General features: G+C 42.8%; 1 protein-coding gene across 1 annotated transcript; it reads left to right on the top strand.

Moving 5' to 3' along the window:
• Positions 1-822: 822 nt before the first annotated feature.
• Positions 823-1,299, top strand: LOC137297396 (processed variable antigen-like). Its single transcript, XM_067829399.1, has one exon. It carries the CDS (start codon positions 823-825, stop codon positions 1,297-1,299), a length of 477 nt encoding a protein of 158 aa, XP_067685500.1.
• Positions 1,300-25,510: the final 24,211 nt, after the last annotated feature.

Here is a 25,510-nt window from a genome sequence, read left to right as displayed (position 1 = left end):
GTCCTCTTGATCAAATGGTCAAATGGCGTCTGGGTCAGCTGCCCTGTGTGAGAGCTTGAGCGACGTCGTCGTAAGTGTACCCGTGCTGTGCCAGTAGTGTCGTCATCATTCTGTGCTGTGTGTTCGTAGTCGTCTCTTCTAATCTGCTCGTGTGCAACTCCGACGAACCGGCCTACACGTCTTTAAAGGTACCTAGCAGACCTAGATCACCCGCTACTGTGTACACATTACACACATTGTTATAGACAGAAGTGTTTGGTGATAAAGAGATTGGGCTGGACAGACAAGTGTATGGTCATAAGGAGACTGAGGTGGACAGACAAGTGTATGGTCATAAGGAGAGGGAGATGGACAGACAAGTGTATAGTCATAAGGAGAGCGTCTTGAGCAGAGTGTACGGTGATAAGGAGTGCGGGGTGAACAGACAAGTGTATAGTCATAAGGAGAGAGGGGTGGACAGACAAGTGTATGGTCATAAGGAGAGCGGGGTGGATAGACAAGTGTATGGTGATAAGGAGAGTGGGGTGGACAAACATGTGTATAGTGATAAGGAGAGCGGGGTGGACAGAAGTGTTTGGTGATAAGGAGATTGGGCTGGACAGACAAGTGTATGGTCATAAGGAGAGTGGGGTGGACAGACAGGTGTATGGTTATAAGGAGACTGGGGTGGACAGACAGGTGTATGGTGATAAGGAGAATGGGGTGGACAAACGTGTATGGTGATAAGGAGAGCGGGGTGGACAGACGTGCATGGTGATAAGGAGATTGGGCTGGAGAGACAAGTGTATGGTCATAAGGAGACTGAGGTGGACAGACAGGTGTATGGTCATAAGAAGAGTGGGGTGGACAGATGTGTATGGTAATAATGAGAGTGGGGTGAACAGACAAGTGTATGGCTATAAGGAGAGCGGAGTGGAAAGACAAGTGTGTGATCATAGGGAGAGTGGGGTGGACAGACAAGTGTATGGTGATAAGGAGATTGGGCTGGAGAGACAAGTGTATGGTGATAAGGAGATTGGGCTGGACAGACAAGTGTATGGTCATAAGGAGAGCGGAGTGGAAAGACAAGTGTGTGATCATAGGGAGAGTGGGGTGGACAGACAAGTGTATGGTTATAAGGAGAGCGGGGTGGAAACACAAGTGCGTGATCATAAGGAGAGTGGGGTGGACAGACAAGTGTATGGTAATCAGGAGAATGGGGTTGACAGACAAGTGTGTGGTAATAAGGAGAGTGGGGTGGACAGACAGGTGTATGGTCATAAGGAGAGAAGGGGTGGACAGACAAGTGTACGGTCATAAGGAGAGTGGGTGGACAGACAAGTGTATGGTTATAAGGAGAGTGGAGTGGACAGACAAATGTATGGTCATAAGGGGAGTGTGGTGGGAAGACAAGTGTATGGTCATAAGGAGAGAAGGGTAGAGAGGCGAACGGATGGAAAGATGCATGGACATCCATAAGGAGAGGGATGGAGACAATGGATATCCATTAAGAGATTGGATGTCGAATGAACGACCATTAGGAGTGTTCTTCAATCTACTGTCTTTCGGAGTTGTTGTCCTCTTGATCAAATGGTCAAATGGCGTCTGGGTCAGCTGCCCTGTGTGAGAGCTTGAGCGACGTCGTCGTAAGTGTACCCGTGCTGTGCCAGTAGTGTCGTCATCATTCTGTGCTGTGTGTTCGTAGTCGTCTCTTCTAATCTGCTCGTGTGCAACTCCGACGAACCGGCCTACACGTCTTTAAAGGTACCTAGCAGACCTAGATCACCCGCTACTGTGTACACATTACACACATTGTTATAAAGCTGGGGGACGCGGGGACGGCTTTCCTGATAGCAACTGTTATACTCTTTGAAATGCTCATGTCGTTTCAAAATAAACATTTGTAGCTTTGTAAATATTTACTGGCTTTAATGGGCGTGTTATTTAGGATTTGTTCTTGAATAACTAAAATATATCGTCTGCTGTTTCGTTACCTGATATACTAGATGTCTTAAGACATGTCACCTAACTACAGGCAATTATTTGCGTTTACTGTTGCCGAGGACAAATGGGCAGACGGAAGGATCTACAGACGGATAGGTAACCACAAGGAGAGATGGATGGACAAAAGGGTGGATAACCACAAGGAGAGGTGGATGGACAGACGAGTGGATAACCATAGGGAGAGGTGGATGGACAGACGGGTGGATGACCACAAGGGGTGGTGGAGGGACAGACGGGTGGATGATCATATAGAGAGGTGGGGGCACAGACGAAAGGATGATCACAAGGAGAGGTGGAGTGACAAACGGGTAAATGGCCACTAGGAGAGGTGGAAGGACAAACGTGTGGATGATCATAAGGATAGGTGGAGGGACAGACGAGTGGATAACCATAAGGAGAGATGGATGGACAGACGGGCGGATGACCACAAGGAGAGGTGGGGGGACAGACGAGTGGCTGACCATAAAGAGAGTTGGAGGGACAGACGAATGAACTGTTTTGTGTACTGGGGGAAGGACGACGAGCTGAGGTCAGAGGGAAGATTGGACTTTAGAGGAACTGTTTCTGCATGGAATGTCTGCCTATATTTGTAACTCACTACAGTTATGGAGTTACAGCTGTGACGATCAACGTACAGTGACCCCCCCTGCAGTGATGACAGTTTTTATGTCTGTATACAGTGGAACTCCTTAGATTGATGCCAGTTACCACAGGGAATGTCTATATACAGTGGAACTCCTTACCTTGATGAGAGTTACCGCAGGGAATGTCTATATACAGTGGAACTCCTTACCTTGATGAGAGTTACCGCAGGGAATGTCTATATACAGTGGAACTCCTTACCTTGAGTCCAGTTACAACAGGGAATGTCTATATACAGTGGAACTCCCTATATCGATGAGAGTTACCACAGGGAATGTCTATATACAGTGGAACTCCTTACCTTGATGAGAGTTACCACAGGGAATGTCTATATACAGTGGAACTCCTTACCTTGATGCCAGTTACCGCAGGGAATGTCTATATACAGTGGAACTCCTTACCTTGATGAGAGTTACCACAGGGAATGTCTATATACAGTGGAACTCCTTACCTTGATGAGAGTTACCGCAGGGGATGTTTATATACAGTGGAACTCCTTACCTTGATGAGAGTTACCGCAGGGGATGTCTATATACAGTGGAACTCCCTACATCGATGAGAGTTACCACAGGGAATGTCTATATACAGTGGAACTCCTTACCTTGATGAGAGTTACCGCAGGGGATGTTTATATACAGTGGAACTCCTTACCTTGATGAGAGTTACCGCAGGGGATGTCTATATACAGTGGAACTCCCTACATCGATGAGAGTTACCACAGGGAATGTCTATATACAGTGGAACTCCTTACCTTGATGAGAGTTACCACAGGGAATGTCTATATACAGTGGAACTCCTTACCTTGATGAGAGTTACCACAGGGAATGTCTATATACAGTGGAACTCCTTACCTTGATGAGAGTTACCACAGGGAATGTCTATATACAGTGGAACTCCTTACCTTGATGAGAGTTACCGCAGGGAATGTCTATATACAGTGGAACTCCTTACCTTGATGAGAGTTACCACAGGGAATGTCTATATACAGTGGAACTCCTTACCTTGATGAGAGTTACCGCAGGGGATGTCTATATACAGTGGAACTCCTTACCTTGATGACAGTTACCGCAGGGAATGTCTATATACAGTGGAACTCCTTACCTTGATGAGAGTTACCGCAGGGAATGTCTATATACAGTGGAACTCCCTACATCGATGAGAGTTACCACAGGGAATGTCTATATACAGTGGAACTCCTTACCTTCATGAGAATTACCGCAGGGAATGTCTATATACAGTGGAACTCCTTACCTTGATGAGAGTTACCACAGGGAATGTCTATATACAGTGGAACTCCCTACATCGATGAGAGTTACCGCAGGGAATGTCTATATACAGTGGAACTCCTTACCTTGATGAGAGTTACCACAGGGAATGTCTATATACAGTGGAACTCCTTACCTTGATGAGAGTTACCGCAGGGAATATCTATATACAGTGGAACTCCTTACCTTGATGAGAGTTACCACAGGGAATGTCTATATACAGTGGAACTCCACAGGGAATGTCTATAAACAGTGGAACTCCTTACCTTGATGAGAGTTACCACAGGGAATGTCTATATACAGTGGAACTCCTTACCTTGATGAGAGTTACCACAGGGAATGTCTATATACAGTGGAACTCCTTACCTTGATGAGAGTTACCACAGGGAATGTCTATATACAGTGGAACTCCTTACCTTGATGAGAGTTACCACAGGGAATGTCTATATACAGTGGAACTCCTTACCTTGATGAGAGTTACCACAGGGAATGTCTATATACAGTGGAACTCCTTACCTTGATGAGAGTTACCACAGGGAATGTCTATATACAGTGGAACTCCGTACCTTGATGAGAGTTACCACAGGGAATGTCTATATACAGTGGAACTCCTTACCTTGATGAGAGTTACCACAGGGAATGTCTATATACAGTGGAACTCCTTACCTTGATGAGAGTTACCGCAGGGAATGTCTATATACAGTGGAACTCCTTACCTTGATGAGAGTTACCGCAGGGAATGTCTATATACAGTGGAACTCCTTACCTTGATGAGAGTTACCGCAGGGAATGTCTATATACAGTGGAACTCCCTATATCGATGAGAGTTACCACAGGGAATGTCTATATACAGTGGAACTCCTTACCTTGATGAGAGTTACCACAGGGAATGTCTATATACAGTGGAACTCCTTACCTTGATGAGAGTTACCACAGGGAATGTCTATATACAGTGGAACTCCTTACCTTGATGAGAGTTACCGCAGGGAATGTCTATATACAGTGGAACTCCTTACCTTGATGAGAGTTACCGCAGGGAATGTCTATATACAGTGGAACTCCTTACCTTGATGAGAGTTACCGCAGGGAATGTCTATATACAGTGGAACTCCTTACCTTGATGAGAGTTACCGCAGGGAATGTCTATATACAGTGGAACTCCTTACCTTGATGAGAGTTTCCGCAGGGAATGTCTATATACAGTGGAACTCCTTACCTTGATGAGAGTTACCGCAGGGAATGTCTATATACAGTGGAACTCCTTACCTTGATGAGAGTTACCACAGGGAATGTCTATATACAGTGGAACTCCACAGGGAATGTCTATATACAGTGGAACTCCTTACCTTGATGAGAGTTACCACAGGGAATGTCTATATACAGTGGAACTCCTTACCTTGATGAGAGTTACCACAGGGAATGTCTATATACAGTTGAACTCCTTACCTTGATGAGAGTTACCGCAGGGAATGTCTATATACAGTGGAACTCCTTACCTTGATGAGAGTTACCACAGGGAATGTCTATATACAGTGGAACTCCTTACCTTGATGAGAGTTACCGCAGGGGATGTCTATATACAGTGGAACTCCTTACCTTGATGACAGTTTCTGCAGGGAATGTCTATATACAGTGGAACTCCTTACCTTGATGAGAGTTACCGCAGGGAATGTCTATATACAGTGGAACTCCCTACATCGATGAGAGTTACCACAGGGAATGTCTATATACAGTGGAACTCCTTACCTTGATGAGAATTACCGCAGGGAATGTCTATATACAGTGGAACTCCTTACCTTGATGAGAGTTACCACAGGGAATGTCTATATACAGTGGAACTCCCTACATCGATGAGAGTTACCGCAGGGAATGTCTATATACAGTGGAACTCCTTACCTTGATGAGAGTTACCGCAGGGGATGTCTATATACAGTGGAACTCCTTACCTTGATGGCAGTTACCGCAGGGAATGTCTATATACAGTGGAACTCCTTACCTTGATGAGAGTTACCGCAGGGAATGTCTATATACAGTGGAACTCCCTACATCGATGAGAGTTACCACAGGGAATGTCTATGTACAGTGGAACTCCTTACCTTGATGAGAATTACCGCAGGGAATGTCTATATACAGTGGAACTCCTTACCTTGATGAGAGTTACCACAGGGAATGTCTATATACAGTGGAACTCCCTACATCGATGAGAGTTACCGCAGGGAATGTCTATATACAGTGGAACTCCTTACCTTGATGAGAGTTACCACAGGGAATGTCTATATACAGTGGAACTCCTTACCTTGATGAGAGTTACCGCAGGGAATGTCTATATACAGTGGAACTCCTTACCTTGATGAGAGTTACCACAGGGAATGTCTATATACAGTGGAACTCCACAGGGAATGTCTATATACAGTGGAACTCCTTACCTTGATGAGAGTTACCACAGGGAATGTCTATATACAGTGGAACTCCTTACCTTGATGAGAGTTACCACAGGGAATGTCTATATACAGTGGAACTCCTTACCTTGATGAGAGTTACCACAGGGAATGTCTATATACAGTGGAACTCCTTACCTTGATGAGAGTTACCACAGGGAATGTCTATATACAGTGGAACTCCTTACCTTGATGAGAGTTACCACAGGGAATGTCTATATACAGTGGAACTCCTTACCTTGATGAGAGTTACCACAGGGAATGTCTATATACAGTGGAACTCCGTACCTTGATGAGAGTTACCACAGGGAATGTCTATATACAGTGGAACTCCTTACCTTGATGAGAGTTACCACAGGGAATGTCTATATACAGTGGAACTCCTTACCTTGATGAGAGTTACCGCAGGGAATGTCTATATACAGTGGAACTCCTTACCTTGATGAGAGTTACCGCAGGGAATGTCTATATACAGTGGAACTCCTTACCTTGATGAGAGTTACCGCAGGGAATGTCTATATACAGTGGAACTCCCTATATCGATGAGAGTTACCACAGGGAATGTCTATATACAGTGGAACTCCTTACCTTGATGAGAGTTACCACAGGGAATGTCTATATACAGTGGAACTCCTTACCTTGATGAGAGTTACCACAGGGAATGTCTATATACAGTGGAACTCCTTACCTTGATGAGAGTTACCGCAGGGAATGTCTATATACAGTGGAGCTCCTTACCTTGATGAGAGTTACCGCAGGGAATGTCTATATACAGTGGAACTCCTTACCTTGATGAGAGTTACCGCAGGGAATGTCTATATACAGTGGAACTCCTTACCTTGATGAGAGTTACCGCAGGGAATGTCTATATACAGTGGAACTCCTTACCTTGATGAGAGTTTCCGCAGGGAATGTCTATATACAGTGGAACTCCTTACCTTGATGAGAGTTACCGCAGGGAATGTCTATATACAGTGGAACTCCTTACCTTGATGAGAGTTACCACAGGGAATGTCTATATACAGTGGAACTCCACAGGGAATGTCTATATACAGTGGAACTCCTTACCTTGATGAGAGTTACCACAGGGAATGTCTATATACAGTGGAACTCCTTACCTTGATGAGAGTTACCACAGGGAATGTCTATATACAGTGGAACTCCTTACCTTGATGAGAGTTACCACAGGGAATGTCTATATACAGTGGAACTCCTTACCTTGATGAGAGTTACCACAGGGAATGTCTATATACAGTGGAACTCCTTACCTTGATGAGAGTTACCGCAGGGAATGTCTATATACAGTGGAACTCCTTACCTTGATGAGAGTTACCGCAGGGAATGTCTATATACAGTGGAACTCCTTACCTTGATGAGAGTTACCGCAGGGAATGTCTATATACAGTGGAACTCCCTACATCGATGAGAGTTACCACAGGGAATGTCTATATACAGTGGAACTCCTTACCTTGATGAGAGTTACCGCAGGGAATGTCTATATACAGTGGAACTCCTTACCTTGATGAGAGTTACCGCAGGGAATGTCTATATACAGTGGAACTCCTTACCTTGATGAGAGTTACCGCAGGGAATGTCTATATACAGTGGAACTCCCTACATCGATGAGAGTTACCACAGGGAATGTCTACATACAGTGGAACTCCTTACCTTGATGAGAATTACCGCAGGGAATGTCTATATACAGTGGAACTCCTTACCTTGATGAGAGTTACCACAGGGAATGTCTATATACAGTGGAACTCCCTACATCGATGAGAGTTACCGCAGGGAATGTCTATATACAGTGGAACTCCTTACCTTGATGAGAGTTACCACAGGGAATGTCTATATACAGTGGAACTCCTTACCTTGATGAAAGTTACCGCAGGGAATGTCTATATACATTGGAACTCCTTACCTTGATGAGAGTTACCACAGGGAATGTCTATATACAGTGGAACTCCTTACCTTGATGAGAGTTACCACAGGGAATGTCTATATACAGTGGAACTCCTTACCTTGATGAGAGTTACCACAGGGAATGTCTATATACAGTGGAACTCCTTACCTTGATGAGAGTTACCACAGGGAATGTCTATATACAGTGGAACTCCTTACCTTGATGAGAGTTACCACAGGGAATGTCTATATACAGTGGAACTCCTTACCTTGATGAGAGTTACCACAGGGAATGTCTATATACAGTGGAACTCCTTACCTTGATGAGAGTTACCACAGGGAATGTCTATATACAGTGGAACTCCTTACCTTGATGAGAGTTACCACAGGGAATGTCTATATACAGTGGAACTCCTTACCTTGATGAGAGTTACCACAGGGAATGATGAGAGTTACCACAGGGAATGTCTATATACAGTGGAACTCCTTACCTTGATGAGAGTTACCACAGGGAATGTCTATATACAGTGGAACTCCTTACCTTGATGAGAGTTACCGCAGGGAATGTCTATATACAGTGGAACTCCTTACCTTGATGAGAATTACCGCAGGGAATGTCTATATACAGTGGAACTCCTTACCTTGATGAGAGTTACCACAGGGAATGTCTATATACAGTGGAACTCCCTACATCGATGAGAGTTACCGCAGGGAATGTCTATATACAATGGAACTCCTTACCTTGATGAGAGTTACCGCAGGGAATGTCTATATACAGTGGAACTCCTTACCTTGATGAGAGTTACCGCAGGGAATGTCTATATACAGTGGAACTCCTTACCTTGATGAGAGTTTCCGCAGGGAATGTCTATATACAGTGGAACTCCTTACCTTGATGAGAGTTACCGCAGGGAATGTCTATATACAGTGGAACTCCTTACCTTGATGAGAGTTACCGCAGGGAATGTCTATATACAGTGGAACTCCTTACCTTGATGAGAGTTACCGCAGGGAATGTCTATATACAGTGGAACTCCTTACCTTGATGAGAGTTACCGCAGGGAATGTCTATATACAGTGGAACTCCTTACCTTGATGAGAGTTACCACAGGGAATGTCTATATACAGTGGAACTCCTTACCTTGATGAGAGTTACCACAGGGAATGTCTATATACAGTGGAACTCCTTACCTTGATGCCAGTTACCGCAGGGAATGTCTATATACAGTGGAACTCCTTACCTTGATGAGAGTTACCACAGGGAATGTCTATATACAGTGGAACTCCTTACCTTGATGAGAGTTACCGCAGGGAATGTCTATATACAGTGGAACTCCTTACCTTGATGAGAGTTACCACAGGGAATGTCTATATACAGTGGAACTCCTTACCTTGATGAGAGTTACCGCAGGGAATGTCTATATACAGTGGAACTCCTTACCGTGATGAGAGTTACCGCAGGGAATGTCTATATACAGTGGAACTCCTTACCTTGATGAGAGTTACCACAGGGAATGTCTATATACAGTGGAACTCCTTACCTTGATGCCAGTTACCGCAGGGGATGTCTATATACAGTGGAACTCCTTACCTTGATGAGAGTTACCGCAGGGAATGTCTATATACAGTGGAACTCCTTACCTTGATGTGAGTTACCACAGGGAATGTCTATATACAGTGGAACTCCTTACCTTGATGAGAGTTACCGCAGGGGATGTCTATATACAGTGGAACTCCTTACCTTGATGAGAGTTACCACAGGGAATGTCTATATACAGTGGAACTCCTTACCTTGATGAGAGTTACCGCAGGGGATGTCTATATACAGTGGAACTCCTTACCTTGATGAGAGTTACCACAGGGAATGTCTATATACAGTGGAACTCCTTACCTTGATGAGAGTTACCACAGGGAATGTCTATATACAGTGGAACTCCTTACCTTGATGAGAGTTACCGCAGGGAATGTCTATATACAGTGGAACTCCCTACATCGATGAGAGTTATCGCAGGGGATGTTTATATACAGCGGATCTCCTTACATTAATGCCAGTTACCGCAGGGAATGTCTGCACGGGGTGTACTTTCCTGCATTGCTGGGTAACAGTGAAACTGGTTGATTCATACACAACCTCTCCTCCGGTACTCACATACAGTCGACACACAACCTCTCCTCCAGTACTCACATACAGACGTCACTTAGCCTATCCTATCCTAAGCATTTAGATACCTCCAGTACTCACATACAGTTGACACACAGTTTTCTTCTCTAGTACTCCCATACAGACGACAAAAAACGTTGTTCTCCAGTACTCACATGCATAGGAGACAAAGCTTTCTCCTCCCGTTTTCACACACAATCGTCACACAACCTCCCCTCCAGTACTTACATACAGACGCCACATGACTTTCTCCTGACGTACTCACATACACACGACCCACAACCTCTCCTCCGGTACTTACATACAGACGCCACATGACTTTCTCCTGACGTACTCACATACACGCGACACACAAACTCTCCTCCAGTACTTACATACAGACGCCACATGACTTTCTCCTGACGTACTCACATACACACAACACACAACCTCTCCTCCAGTACAGACAGACGACAAAGATTTTTCTACGCCAGTACTTACATAAAGTCTACACATAACTTTGTCCTCACACAGTCCATAAACGACTTTCTCCTGACGTACTCACATACAGTCGACACACAGCTATCTTCTCCAGTACTCACATAGACAAGACACAAAGTGTCTACTTTACCATTCACCAGCATTTATCAGCTTTACCATTCATCAGTTTGTGCATTCTTTACAATCCATCATAATACACTTTACCATCCTTTAGTACTTACACGCTTTGCTATGCATTAGTCTGTGCACGCTTTACCATCAATTGCCACATGCTTAAACCACTCATCATGCAGACATGTACATGCTTAACCATCCATCAGTATATACACGCTTTACCATCCTTAAATATTTACCTGCTTTACCATCTATCAGTATTAATACGCTTTACCACCCATTTACATGCCTTAGTATCTATCATCAGTTACACGCTCAACTTTCCATCAGTGTTTAGATCAATACTGAGATACTTTACGAACCATCAGTATTTACATACCTTACGATTTATCAGAATTCGCATGCTTTATCATCCATCGGCATTTCGATACTTTACGATCTATCAGTATTTGCATACTCTGCCATCTATCCGTGTTTACACCCTGCACCATCTATCAGTATTTACATATTTTACCATCTATCAGTGTTTACATATTGTACCATCTATCAGTGTTTACACGCTGCACCATCTCTCAATATTTATATATTTTACCACCTATCAGTGTTTACACGCTGCACCATCTATCAATATTTATATATTTTACCATCTATCAGTGTTTGCACGCTGCACCATCTATCAACATTTACATACTTTACAATCCAGCACTATTTACATGTTTTTCCATCCATCCGTATTCACAAGCTTTACCATCCATCAGTGCTTACACGCTTTACGATCCATGACTATTAACACAGGTATGTCTGTATAATGCCCTGTAATGCACAACTCGTCTGTGTTTCATGAGCTCCACCTATGCTCACCTTGACACTGGATTATGGATCAGTTCGTCCCCCGGAAACAATGAGGAGACTCTACGGATATAAGACTGCAGCGGAATTGCAAGGTGTGGTTCCTTTGTATTCACAAAATTCTTCACGTTCACCTTAAAACGAGTTTACGAGAAGCAATTGGTTTTAATGCCATGTGTGTTATGAATGGATGTGTGAATTATAGTTCGGCTTAGACGTGCCAAACGAGTTTCTGTAGCTTCATGTTAGATCCAACACCAGCTAAACTGACAATGCTGTCTTGGCCAGTGGCACGCCGACATCCGTACACAGCGGAGAAAACTTGCCACCGAAGGGTTGTGTTTATTTTGTTAAGAGTTAGTGCAAAGTCATTACGTCAGTAAAGCCGGGCGGTGCCGGGCAACGTACTTGTCTGTTCATAGATTAACTGATTGGGCTAGCTACAGTTTTCGTGAGGAAGCATCTGAGGACATATGGCAGCTAACAGTCATGACTTCTATTCACCCAAATGATGTTCATAAATGCTGACAGTCACTCTTTGAATACCGCCAGTCAGTCTCTCATTTACCGACGACCAGGAAGGGAGATTGTCAACGCAAGATGTTTCGAAGGTTTAAGCAAATGTTTTCGAGAGGTATATTGGACACACGCCATTTTGGCAGTCAAAATGTGAAATTGTTTAATATTCTTGTGCTATGACTTTTCATGATTTGTCTACTAAAATAAAATTGAGCAGGAATATCAAAATATTCCAATTACAACGTTGTTGTGAGCGTGCTATAAACAGATATGGTATGGCGCTGAGTGAACTTGCCAAACTAAATTTTCATCGAAAGACATTTACAGTGACAATAAAGTTGCAAATTAACAGGTGTGAAATCTGTGAGTGAGACCATGTAAGATATAAGTCGCAAGTTGCGGCTTCACATCAGGTCCAGATAATCAGCGATAATCCAACAAAGAAACAAGGATAGTATGATCATTCAGGTGTCTGCAGGCATCCAGAAGAACGTCATAGTGACGCTTCCCTATCTCCTTCAGACACGACTGGAACAATATGGTCGTTCAGGTGTCTGCAGACATCCAGAAGAAAGTCATAATGACGCCTCCCTATCTCTTTCAGACACGACTGGAACAATATGGTCGTTCAGGTGTCTGCAGACATCTAGAAGAACGTCATAATGACGCCTCCCTATCTCCTTCACACATGACTGGGACAGAATGGTCGTCTGATTATACATGCGTGAAAGGAATGACCTATTGTACTACTTGATATGAAAATAAGTTACCAGTTACGCTGGGATGTATATCTTAATATGTATTACAAGCCGAATCTCTAGATCAAGAATGGTATATTTTTAGTTTTACTTGTTAATTGACCAATGAGTCACACCTCAAGTAGAAATCCTGAAGCCAAAATGCACACTGAACCGAGGATTTCAATGGAAGTGCTCAAACAGGGCTCGAGTAAGACAAAATAACCGAGAATTATAAAACGGGGAGGATGTGAAGGAAGCCTGCCTATGCGCCTGTCAGATGATTGGTTCCGAATAAACACGGCATTCTTTGTCTGATGTAATGGAACGTCGATCACCTCTTCAGAGAAACGGGCATGTCAGTTGCTTAGCCACGCTCCCCCTGATCTCTGCGTCTGCCATGATTCCATGTAAATGTATATTTTTATATACTTTCATCAAAGCCAATCCCATTATGTTCTATGATAACCATTGATAGCTTCCGGCGGCTACGTGTGTGGGATTCGAACACGTGTTTCAGATTCCTTTTGACAAGAAATAGCAGAAAGTTGAATGAATGTAGAGTTCGTCAAAGAGGAACGTCCCAGCTAACCCAAAGTAAACCCCCATTTCATGTTTCCCATTCTCTGCGATCCAGGAAGACAGGGAATCGGGAACAAACAAGCTGTTATCGCTATGCACGTGCCACCCTGTCATGCACCTCTTCCATCTTGTCAGTTGCCCGGATTTTATTACGTGTGGCTGCCATTAATTAGCTCTATTGCTTAAAGGGGAGATACGCTATGGTTGAACGCTTCCGGAAATTGTTTCATTCTTGATTGGTTTAAAATAAAATGCCCGAGCTAAACATCTAACTGGTCCAACTGCATGTAGAAGGAAGTTATCGCTTGTGTACTGCAAATATACAAGGGCACAAAGAGGGACAGGTTTACGTCATTCAGTAACACCTAGTGCTGCCACCTTCACACGAAACGAGAGAGTTTGTTCGGTACATTCTAGCGTGCGCGTTGCTGATTTATGTAAGTGCAGATGAGACTTTTCCTCTCGTCTTGTATAATACTGTAATGCATGTAATCTTATAAGGTGTATGCTTCTCTCGAGGGTAATACGGTCTGATGTACGCCTCCATGTAGCAGTGTTACCTGAGCCGAAAGGCAAGAGACAACATTGCTACGAAAAGGCGTACATGAGAGAGAGAGAGAGAGAGAGAGAGAGAGAGAGAGAGAGAGAGAGAACGTATTTATCTCACAGCTGCGTTAAATGTACAAAATATCAATTTATGTAAACATGTAACCAAAGTGGCGTCTGTTTCTGGACTAGATTTTTGAGATCAGTGACAAGGTTAAAACTGCTATGAAATGGTTTATTATGTTGAATTTGAGTGTGCCTAGTTTCAATATAGCGGTAAAAGTCGGTAAAATAGATGTGCACATAGTGATCTAACATCTAATCGAACGGGTTTCGAACTTCGTGAACTACATGCCTCGTATTATGACGTCATACGATTGTTGAAGATGCAGCTTCTCGGCGGGGAGTTTGGCAGTTACCGTGGCAAAGGGGAATATTTGTTTTTAGTCGTCATCCTTCCGGGAGGGGTGGCTCATTCACATGGCAAAAAAAGCATTTTTACAAGAGGGTAAGATTATATATGATATATGTCGTTTAATAAAACAATGTAATATAGGTGATCTTACGTGATGTCTGTTGTGATGCATAAAACTGTTACAAAGCTGATCTTACGTGATATATGTTGTGTCGTATAATACTGTTACACAGCTCATCTGTATCTGATGTCTGTTGCGTTGTATGGTACTGTTATACAGCCGATCCTACATGAAGCTATTCGTGTTTTAAAGCACTGCCCCAGGATGTTCATTACCTTTCTCAATGTCGTCCCAATACATGTGTATGTGCAACACACATATTTCATATTTTCGAAAAACATGAAAGGTCTTTGAATGACATTTAGTACTACACATATCACTCAAGCATGTTTGTAAGTATTTGTCGAATGCTACAAAGACAGCACAGTCTCCCGATTCCCTTGGTCCCCGCCGCCGACATACCTGGTAATAGTGCTATCACGTCACCAGTGTATGACTTTTTACCCGGACTTTGAGGAACCAGAAAAGTACATACTGAAGAAAACGTTGGACCTATGTTGCATCTACACAAACGTTATTTATCTATTGTTTATGACTATATACATTATATACTGGTAGCTTCAGGTGAACACACATGGATGACATGTTTGACAATACAATATTAAATGTGAAATTAAACATCACTAAACATGAATACATTCAGTACTTTAATGTGCACTGGTCGTGCAACCTAGGACACTACCACATGCCCGATCGCATGACATCCGAGTTACAGTAAGGTAGAGGTATTATTTATATACGCGTTGGGTTGACTTCTGATTACTGGAATTTAGTTGTAGTTTGAGATTGCGCGAGACTTCACACGTCGACGGTGAGTGGTGGTGAGTGTAATCCGCCAGTGATGCCAATGAGCATTTTGAGTGTATGGATCCTTTTAACACTAAACATTACACAAAAAACGATCGACTTTCAAAGAAACCGCTGTATATTCTATCTCTTCAGCACACCGTTACTGATAACAGGTCCTTAATAGATTTATTACTGAGGAGGGCGTTGGGACCACCTGTACGCTGCACCGGCGGTTACATGGGTCATATGTGTGCAGTTACTGGGATTAAACTGCAGTACAAGTCTGTGTGCACTCTCTTTATGGGACTTTATCACCAACTGAGAGGACTACGAACAGATCATATCTTTTTAATGATGCATTTATCGACGATTCATCTTATAGAACTTGAAACAATTTTAACACACATTTTAGGTTGGGGAACAAGTCTGTTTCCAGTAGATGCAATATTTTAAGCTGCAAATCTAATTGTGCTACATTACTGTCGGTGCCAGTGGGATAGTGCCAGACTATCCTTGCTTCCAAAAGGACTATTTCCTGAAGCGACGTAAAATTCTAGTGACATGATCATTCATTCTGGTTTTGCATTTCCCTTTCCGCTTGTGTTAGCGCCACACACATCTGCTTTGTGTTGCATGGGTTATCTACGATGTCTGCCAACAAACAACATAAGGATAAAATTAGGATGAATCACAACACAAAAGAAGAAAAAGAGTCGATGTCAAGTCACAGAGACTTTGTGCACACTCACATGGAATCTACCCATAGAGCTAAAGTGTATATACAGCATACACACAGGAAGAACTAGGAACCACACATTGCCAGCCTCCGATCTTGGTTTGTCTATATCAGTTAACATCGTTAACTTCTATACGGGCACACACGTCTGTTGAAACCGGCACACAAGAAGCACGTTTAAAGGCCTGTTACATTCTCTTGAAATCTGTCATTGTAAACAATCCACTAAAAAAGGTTTTAACAAGTCGATAGTAGTATCTTCCCAAACCATTAACCCCGTCCGAACTCTTTCATCTCGCCTAGTCGTCGTCTAACACTGTCTTTATGTCCTTAATAAACGCAATAGCTTCTGCGTTTTCCTTGTTACAACGCATCTACATCTGCTCTTGTAATGGTCCAGTTACAACACTGTCTACATCCACACTTCTCATGGTCCAGTTACAACACTGTCTACATCTCCACTCCTCATGGTCAAGTTACAATACTGTCTACATCTCCACTCCTCATGGTCAAGTTACAATACTGTCTACATCTCCACTCCTCATGGTCAAGTTACAATACTGTCTACATCTCCACTCCTCATGGTCAAGTTACAACACTGTCTACATCTCCACTCCTCATGGTCAAGTTACAATACTGTCCACACTGACACTTCTCTTGATCCTTCTCATAGCTGGAATATTGCTGAGTGCGTCGTAAAACTAAACTCACGCACTCACTCATGGTCCAGTTACAACACTGTCTACATCCACACTTCTCATGGTCCAGTTACCACACTGTCTACACCCACACTTCACATGGTCCGGTTACAACACTGTCTACACCACACTTCTCATGGTCCAGTTACAACACTGTCTACATCTACACTTCTCATGGTCTAGTTTTAAGACTGTCGACATCTACACATCTCATGGTCCAGTTACACTGTTTACATCTACACCTCTGATGATCCCTTTACAGCACTGTCTACATCTACACTTCTTTTCTTGACTCGTGACCCCCATCTTACACCTTGGGACTAATGTTTAAACTACCGAAGTGGAACCATTTTATATACTGTCGGAACACTTCCGGGCCACTTTTGGAACTCCCTTGCAACTCGGACCACTGTCTGAAATCTTCTGGACCACTGTTGATCACCGCTCGACCCACGGTCGCAACAGTCACTGCTACTGTTCATACATTTCAGAGTCGTCGTACACAAATTGACTACGTTACGGTCGTAGCGTCATGAAGCAGATCCGCAGAGATGAACGCTTCCTACAGAAGGATATTCGAACTTAGACCATCACATCTTCATGAGGAGATCCGTGTGTTTATAAATGCGTTGTAAGGAGGTCCCTAAACATTTATACATTGTTGTTAGAAGATCCCTGTGCTCATAATTGCATTGTATGTAGATCCCTGGATATACAGATTGCTGCGAGAAGATCCCTGTGTTTGGAAAGGTGTTTTAAGGAGATCCCTGGACATATAGGTTGTTGTGAGGAGATCCTTGTGTTTAGGAAGGCCTTGTAAGGAAATCCCCGGACATTGACATACTGTTGTGAACAGATCCCTAAACTTGACTGTCATCAACAAATATCCTGGAAACGTATTTATTTGTGAGGAGATCCTTGGACACACCTGTCGTTGTATGCTGAGGAGATGTCTACAGAATACGTCAGGATGTAGATGGCAAGCCACCTCTCGTGCCAGGTCTTCCAAACTCCTTTCTTGGAATCTTATCAGACATGAGTAACCGCCACCGATGAAATACGCTGTCCACTTCTCTGAGGCACATCAATAGCGTCCAGTGGTGAAACTCCGTGACTGCTATTCATGTCCCTGGGGGTTACAGAACAACTGTGTACATTCATGGAGTTTTGCCGATGTGGTCATTGCCTACGGTTAGCTGGGTAAAGAATCCTCGCTTCGTTGTAATATGGTACACGCAGAAATATTGACCTGAACCTTCTCTTTGCGTTTAGGTACAAAGTACCTAAATCACAAATATGTATGGTCACATATACGTATGGTCACATTTATGTATGGTCACATGTATGGTCACATATACGTATGGTCACATATATGTATGGTCACATGTATGGTCACAAATACGTATGGTCACATATACGTATGGTCACATATACGTACGGTCACATATTATTTACGATCAAATGTACGTATGGTCACATATACGTATGGTCACATATACGTACGGTCACATATTATTTACGATCAAATGTACGTATGGTCACATGTACGTAGGGACACATATACGTACGGTCACATATTATTTACGATCAAATGTACGTATGGTCACATATACGTATGGTCACATATACGTACGGTCACATATTATTTACGATCAAATGTACGTATGGTCACATGTACGTAGGGACACATATACGTACGGTCACATATTATTTACGATCAAATGTACGTATGGTCACATATACGTATGGTCACATATACGTACGGTCACATATTATTTACGATCAAATGTACGTATGGTCACATGTACGTAGGGACACATATGCGTATGGTCATATGTATGTATTGTTACGAGTGTGTATTTTCTGTATATTTTTTGTTATTAATTCAGTAATGATTGTTGTTGAGTCACAACATTTAGTGTTTTGAATAATAATTATGATGGGTCACATTTCGTTTTAATAGCTGGTCAACACTATTAGCATTCTGTTTTTCCGGAATTTATCTGCACCTAATTTTCTATGTGTCTACTTCCGGGAGACTTATTCGAGGGAATTCTAGAGTGTTGACGATGTTCGTTTGTGCTCGAACTTTCGGGAAATGACTTAGTAAATATATATAAAGGCTGGTTGCCGTGCAGAGGGTGACACTCAGATTCATTCATATTTGCTGGAGTCACTGTCAACACTTGAAATCCGTCAACGCCTGAATCTACATTATCTGCTGTCGCACCGATCGCTGTGTTGACATTCTGCCATAGTTGATTCTCTCTCACACCAAGACTTTGGTGAGTTTGCTATATTGTATTTTGTGACCAACTGACTTAGATTTTGTCTCTCTTGAATTGTATCTGTAATCAGCATTGTTATAATTCAATAGTCATAGTCATTAATTAATTAACAAAAGAAACACATCGTGTTTAAAAGCTTGACGATCGCCAACTGTTATCGGAAGGGAGGCTTTGTTATTCCTGTGCAAGATGAAGATTCATCGGACGATGAGAGTGACAACATGGTTCTTTCCGATCTCAGACTTATGTGGAGTGAACTGTCAGATAAGGCAGAAGAAATCCCGGCTGATGTCGCGCTGGATGACTTCATCAACGCTGACAATGAAATTGTTGTAGCCGAAAGACCAGTGAAATCAGAATTTTAATGTCAATGTACAAGAATAAAAATATGTAGCCCATGTATATACGTGTCTCTTCATCTCTATAAGCCAATATGGCGGTCAAACGTGAATAACGAACAACGGATATAGCGAACTAAATCCCTTGGTCCCTTGGAGTTCGTTATATCCGTGTTCTGCTGTATTGACTTTATATACCTTGTTCTCATTGCATAATACAGAATTTGAACATAAACGACTTATCATTGTTCTGTTTTGTTGGGTCACAGGGGATTTCTTAAATTGTTGTCACGGTAAATTCTTAACCGTAACAGTATGGTCACATATCTGTATGGTCATATATACGTATGGTCACATATCTGTATGGTCATATATACGTATGGTCACATATCTGTATGGTCATATATACGTATGGTCACATATCTGTATGGTCATATATACGTATGGTCACATATCTGTATGGTCATATATACGTATGGTCACATATCTGTATGGTCATATATACGTATGGTCACATGTCTGTATGGTCATATATACGTATGGTCACATATATGTATGGTCATATATACGTATGGTCACATATATGTATGGCCACATGTATCTATGGTCACATGTACATAAGGTTACATAAATGTATGGTCACATGTATGGTCACATATGTGTATGTTCACATATATGTATGGTCACATGTATGGTCACATGTTTGTATGGTCACATGTAAGCATGGTCACATTTACGTAAGGTTACATATATGCATGGTCACATGTATATATGGTCACACACACACACACACACACACACACACACACACACATATATATATATATATATATATATATATATGTACCTTGATGTTCTGTTGACCACTAGATCATACATACACCTTGATGTACTGCTAGACCACCAGACCATACGTTCACCCTGATGTACTGTTAGACACGATCTACCGTTAGACCACCACATCATACTGCGTGAACACCGGTCTGTAGCAGACACACAGCTTGGTCTAGTGTTAGACCATCAGACCAAACACACATCTTAATCTGCTGTTGGACCACTTCAACCATGGTCTGTACCCGCCGCAACATAGCCAGTCCGCCTCCATGGTGGTGCTGTCTGTATAGTTCACCATGTTCTTCCCATCTGCCCAGATCTACGCGTCTGTCGCCCCCCGAGCTGTAATCGCGACCATCAGCGTGCTTCTTGAACATCGGTGTTGAATAACTCCCTGGTGCTCGGATAACAAACTCAACCAGAGTGACAGGTGCTGGTTTCTTTTCATGAACTACGCCTACGCCCGTCGTTTTCGGTGTAGACGTGTCAGGTCCTAACACAGTTTGGGATGCTTTTGCACTTAACATACAACAGTCACGACGTCATTAAATGGATTCAAACATAAGAATTGTCATAATGGCGATTGCTGTCAAAACATATTGAATGGATTGCCGAAAAAGCCTGTGCGTTTCTCTTTTGAAGAGTGCAGATCAGCCGTTCAAGCCAGACCATGTCACTAACAACCTACAGCCCTTGCTGCCTGTAAACCTGAAGTGTGCTTCTCATCTCTTGTTTTCCCAGAATAACCACATTTGAGATTTTTGTTTTGGATGGACAGGTTTTACTTTTCGTTAGGAAGACACCTTGCCAGGTTTTACTTTTCGTTTGTAAGAACTCTTCCCATGTTTACTTTTCCTAAATTTAAATGAACGTCAGCACTGAAATGATACATGGATGCTTGAAAAAATATCGTTCTAGAATAAGCTCAAAGTACCACTGTTTTCCCTGGAGAGATTGGAACTGCTACTCTCAGATTCATTGGCAGACACTGTGTCGCACACCTAGCGGGCCGACGGTGGCGATGGGGTTAAATTATCTACTTAGAGTTACTGTCATTAAATTGATTTTACGTTCCCTTCAGTTATTGTTGTGTAGTTTCATTAAATGATCATTTGCATAGTTATTATCCATCATTGACGGTATATATGTTACAGAAAACACTTCTCCTCGGTTTTAGTAGACAATGTAAAACCATCGGGGTCGGGAAATTCATCTGCCATTCGATGGATGCACAATGTCATTTAGAAAGTGCTCAAATGTAACATGTGTTATATTTTGGGAGAACTGAACCAGTAGAAATGCTAGAATATGTACTTTACTGAGAAAGGGTAATCTAAATATAACATGTTACATTCGTCTTGTCGGTTCTCTGCACGTGTTCCGACTGTAAACCAAGAATAATACCAATACAGGTAGAGATGTGTACATTTGTTTTCAACATCTGTAGTTGTATATGCCATCACACTGTAGAACAGGTTCACATCTAGTCTGCAACACAGACCAGGAACCACATCATTGTGCCAAGCCCTCCCTGAAATACTGAAGTCTTCAGTGAACAGTCTAGATTCCCACAGATTCTTCTCACTCACTGGGGCTCCTTTTCAATTTAAAGGGTTTTACTTGCTGTTACCGAAATTGTACATATAATCAGAGACTAAGCCTTATTATTGTCCACATTACATATAATCAGAGACTAAGCCTTAGTCATGTCCACATTATATATAATCAGAGACTAAGCCTTAGTCTTTCAGGAGGACTGAAAGATTCCTTTCTATAAACTAGGTGACACTCTGCCATACACGCTGACGCACAGCATCAGATAGCCCAAAACGTGAAGTAAACACTTACACGTGTATATGCGCCTCAAAGGCGGATGTCCATTTGAGGCGCTTTATCTAACGTTGGATAGTTCAAAACACGATCCTGACCGCCAGAACCACAGCAGATAGTACAATACAGCCAGCTTAGGTTGAACCACAGTAGATAGTACATTACAGCCAGCTTAGGTTGAACCACAGTAGACTGTACATTACAGCCAGCTTAGGTTGAACCACAATAGATGGTAGATTACAGTCAGCTTAGGCTGATTGCCATCAACATTTTCTTACATCTGTAGTAGAGTGTGAAACCACAGCATACCTATCATACCACCATGTGTAGTAATGTGTGACAAGAACCACAATATACCTATCATACCACGAAATGATTTAATTAAACGAGAACCACAATATACCTATCATACCACGAAATGATTCAATGTGTGACAGGAACCACAATATACCTATCATTTCACGAAATGCTTTAATGTGTGACTAAATTCAGATTTATTGAACCTTTCCACCGAGATGTGCAACGACACCAAACAGATGTCCTTCTACTTCAAGGTTCAAGACTTCGTACTTTTTCAACATTTTCTTCTTTTCCGCTATGTATGTTCTGTTTAATCTAAAACTCACTTAACATATTTCTGGACGCATTACTTCACTGCTACTGGGACTTACACTGAGAATGTTATGTACACAGAATATTTGACAAGTTTGTAATGAAGGAAGGCGAACGGTCCCTATTCCCTCAACACCATGATGGAACTACAGCAAGATCCAAGGCGGGACAAACTTTGACATGTGTTAAAGACAACAGGCAAACAAACTTGCCCTTCCATTTGGGTTTCCAATTAATCGCATAAAGGCAATCGCCTGTGCATTATGTCTGCCTGTGGCACGCACACCCACATGTGTAGATCAGCCTCCCTCACACATGCTAGACATCCAAACTGTTTACACCCCCCCCCCCCCCCCCCCCCCCGGGCAGTAGAATCACCAGCCGCCGACCTTCCCTCAATTGTTTTAGGGAGATATCTCTAAACTTAAAGTTGGGTCTCCAGGTTAACCATGATAAACAGCATCTAGGTCATAGCATGGCAAACAGTATGTTGGTAGGGTATTAGCTAGGTAGATAGGTCATAGCCTGGCAGACAGTATGTTGGTAGGGTATTAGCTAGGTAGATAGGTCATAGCCTGGCAGACAGTATGTTGGTAGGGTATTAGCTAGGTAGATAGGTCATAGCCTGGCAGACAGTATGTTGGTAGGGTATTAGCTAGGTAGATAGGTTATAGCCTGGCAGACAGTATGTTGGTAGGGTATTAGCTAGGTAGATAGGTCATAGCCTGGCAGACAGTATGTTGGTAGGGTATTAGCTAGGTAGATAGGTCATAACCTGGCAGACAGTATGTTGGTAGGGTATTAGCTAGGTAGATAGGTCATAGCCTGGCAGACAGTATGTTGGTAGGGTATTAGCTGGGTAGATAGGTCATAGCCTGGCAGACAGTATGTTGGTAGGGTATTAGCTAGGTAGATAGGTCATAGCCTGGCAGACAGTATGTTGGTAGGGTATTAGCTGGGTAGATAGGTCACAGCCTGGCAGACAGTATGTTGGTAGGGTATTAGCTAGGTAGATAGATCAAATGCAGGCAGACAGTAGGTAGGTAGACAATAAGTGGGTGGGCAATAATTTGTTAGGTAATAGTTAGATAGGTAATAACGAATAGGTAGGAAACATGTCCGTGGGTAATATGTAGGTAAGAGCTAAGTAGGTATACAATACGTTGGTAGGTAAACTGTAAGTATGTAATAAGGAGGTAAACAATATGTAGATAGGAAATAAGTAGGGATGTGGGTGATAAGTACGTTAATTAGTTCGACAATACGACGTAAGCTGTCATCGGTTCTTACAAATGGTTATAGGTGACACACCTCGAGTTAAATAAAGGTTCTGTTCTATCTTATATGGATACATTAAAATAATAAGTATTTGTCGGCACATGATCATATTCTATTTCATTAACTTTCTGTGCATATGAAGTGCGAATGTGGAGTTAGGCAAGATTTCCAGGTAAGATTTCGTTATAAGTTGTCCAAATCCAGAGAGTGTTGTGGTGATTGTTACCGTGATGATGGAACACCTACCGTAGTGCACGCGGCCTCTGTGTGGGTGGGCAGCAGTACTCCACAGCGTTACTCCTCTAGGAACATCACAACCAAGGTTAAACAATTGTCATTTCGGCCGAAGACACACTGAAACTTCCACTTAACTGACGCATGCGCATATGAGATCCATTTCACACGAGCACCGTACGTGCTTCTACCGGGTTTTCAAGTAATGGCGTTAAACAAAACTTGTCATAGAAATCACTCTTTCAAAATGTCCTCGTCTCCCAAGGGAAGGCGCGCTAGCCACACGCACTGCCTATCAGTTTTCGTCTTCGGAGGCTAAGACTTAGGGCTTGCTGTTCTGCCGTGAGATCCCCTAGCTGCTGTAAAACGGGTTACAGTTAGCCATCCAGGAGTGAAGCGGATTCCAGAAAGTCTTAATTATAATGCTATAAGGTGCGTTACAGTTAGTCCCGCCGTAGCAATGCTGTAAAGATGGTTACAGTTAGCCATCCAGGAGTGAAGCGGATTCCAGATAGTCTTAATTATAATGCTATAAGGTGCGTTACAGTTAGTCCCGCCGTAGCAATGCCTTAAAGATGGTTATAGTTAGTCATCCAGTAGTGAGGCGGATTCCAGTTCGTCTTAATGCTGTAAGGTGCGTTACAGTTAGTCCCGCCGTAGCAATGCTGGTTACAGTTAGTCATCCAGTAGTGAGGCGGGTAACACTTAGTCCCCCTGCTATAATGCGAGTTACAGTTAGTCCCCTTTAGTTAGGCGAGTAAACTCTGCAGCAAAGCGGATTACAGTTAGTCCCCCGTAATTGCAGTTAGTTACCCTGCTGTAAGGTGGGTTACAGTTAGTACCCCGGCAGTAGAGCTGGTTACAGTTAGTCCTCCACAGTAAGGCGTGTTACAGTTAGTACCCCGGCAGTAGAGCTGGTTACAGTTAGTCCTCCACAGTAAGGCGTGTTACAGTTAGTTCCCCTGCAGTAAGGCCAGTTACAGCTAGTCCGCTGCAATACGGCGGGTTACAACTAGTCCCTCTGTTGGATGGCTAGTTACAGTTAGGCCCCAGTAGTAAGGTTGGCTACAGTCAGACCTGTTCTAATTAAACGTGTTACAGTTAGTTACTGTTAGTCCCTCT

This window comes from Haliotis asinina, chromosome 9, assembly GCF_037392515.1.
Source record: "Haliotis asinina isolate JCU_RB_2024 chromosome 9, JCU_Hal_asi_v2, whole genome shotgun sequence".
Taxonomy (NCBI): Eukaryota; Metazoa; Mollusca; class Gastropoda; order Lepetellida; family Haliotidae; genus Haliotis; species Haliotis asinina.
Note: the sequence above shows the minus strand (reverse complement) of the source record. Positions and strands in the feature narration are given on the sequence as shown.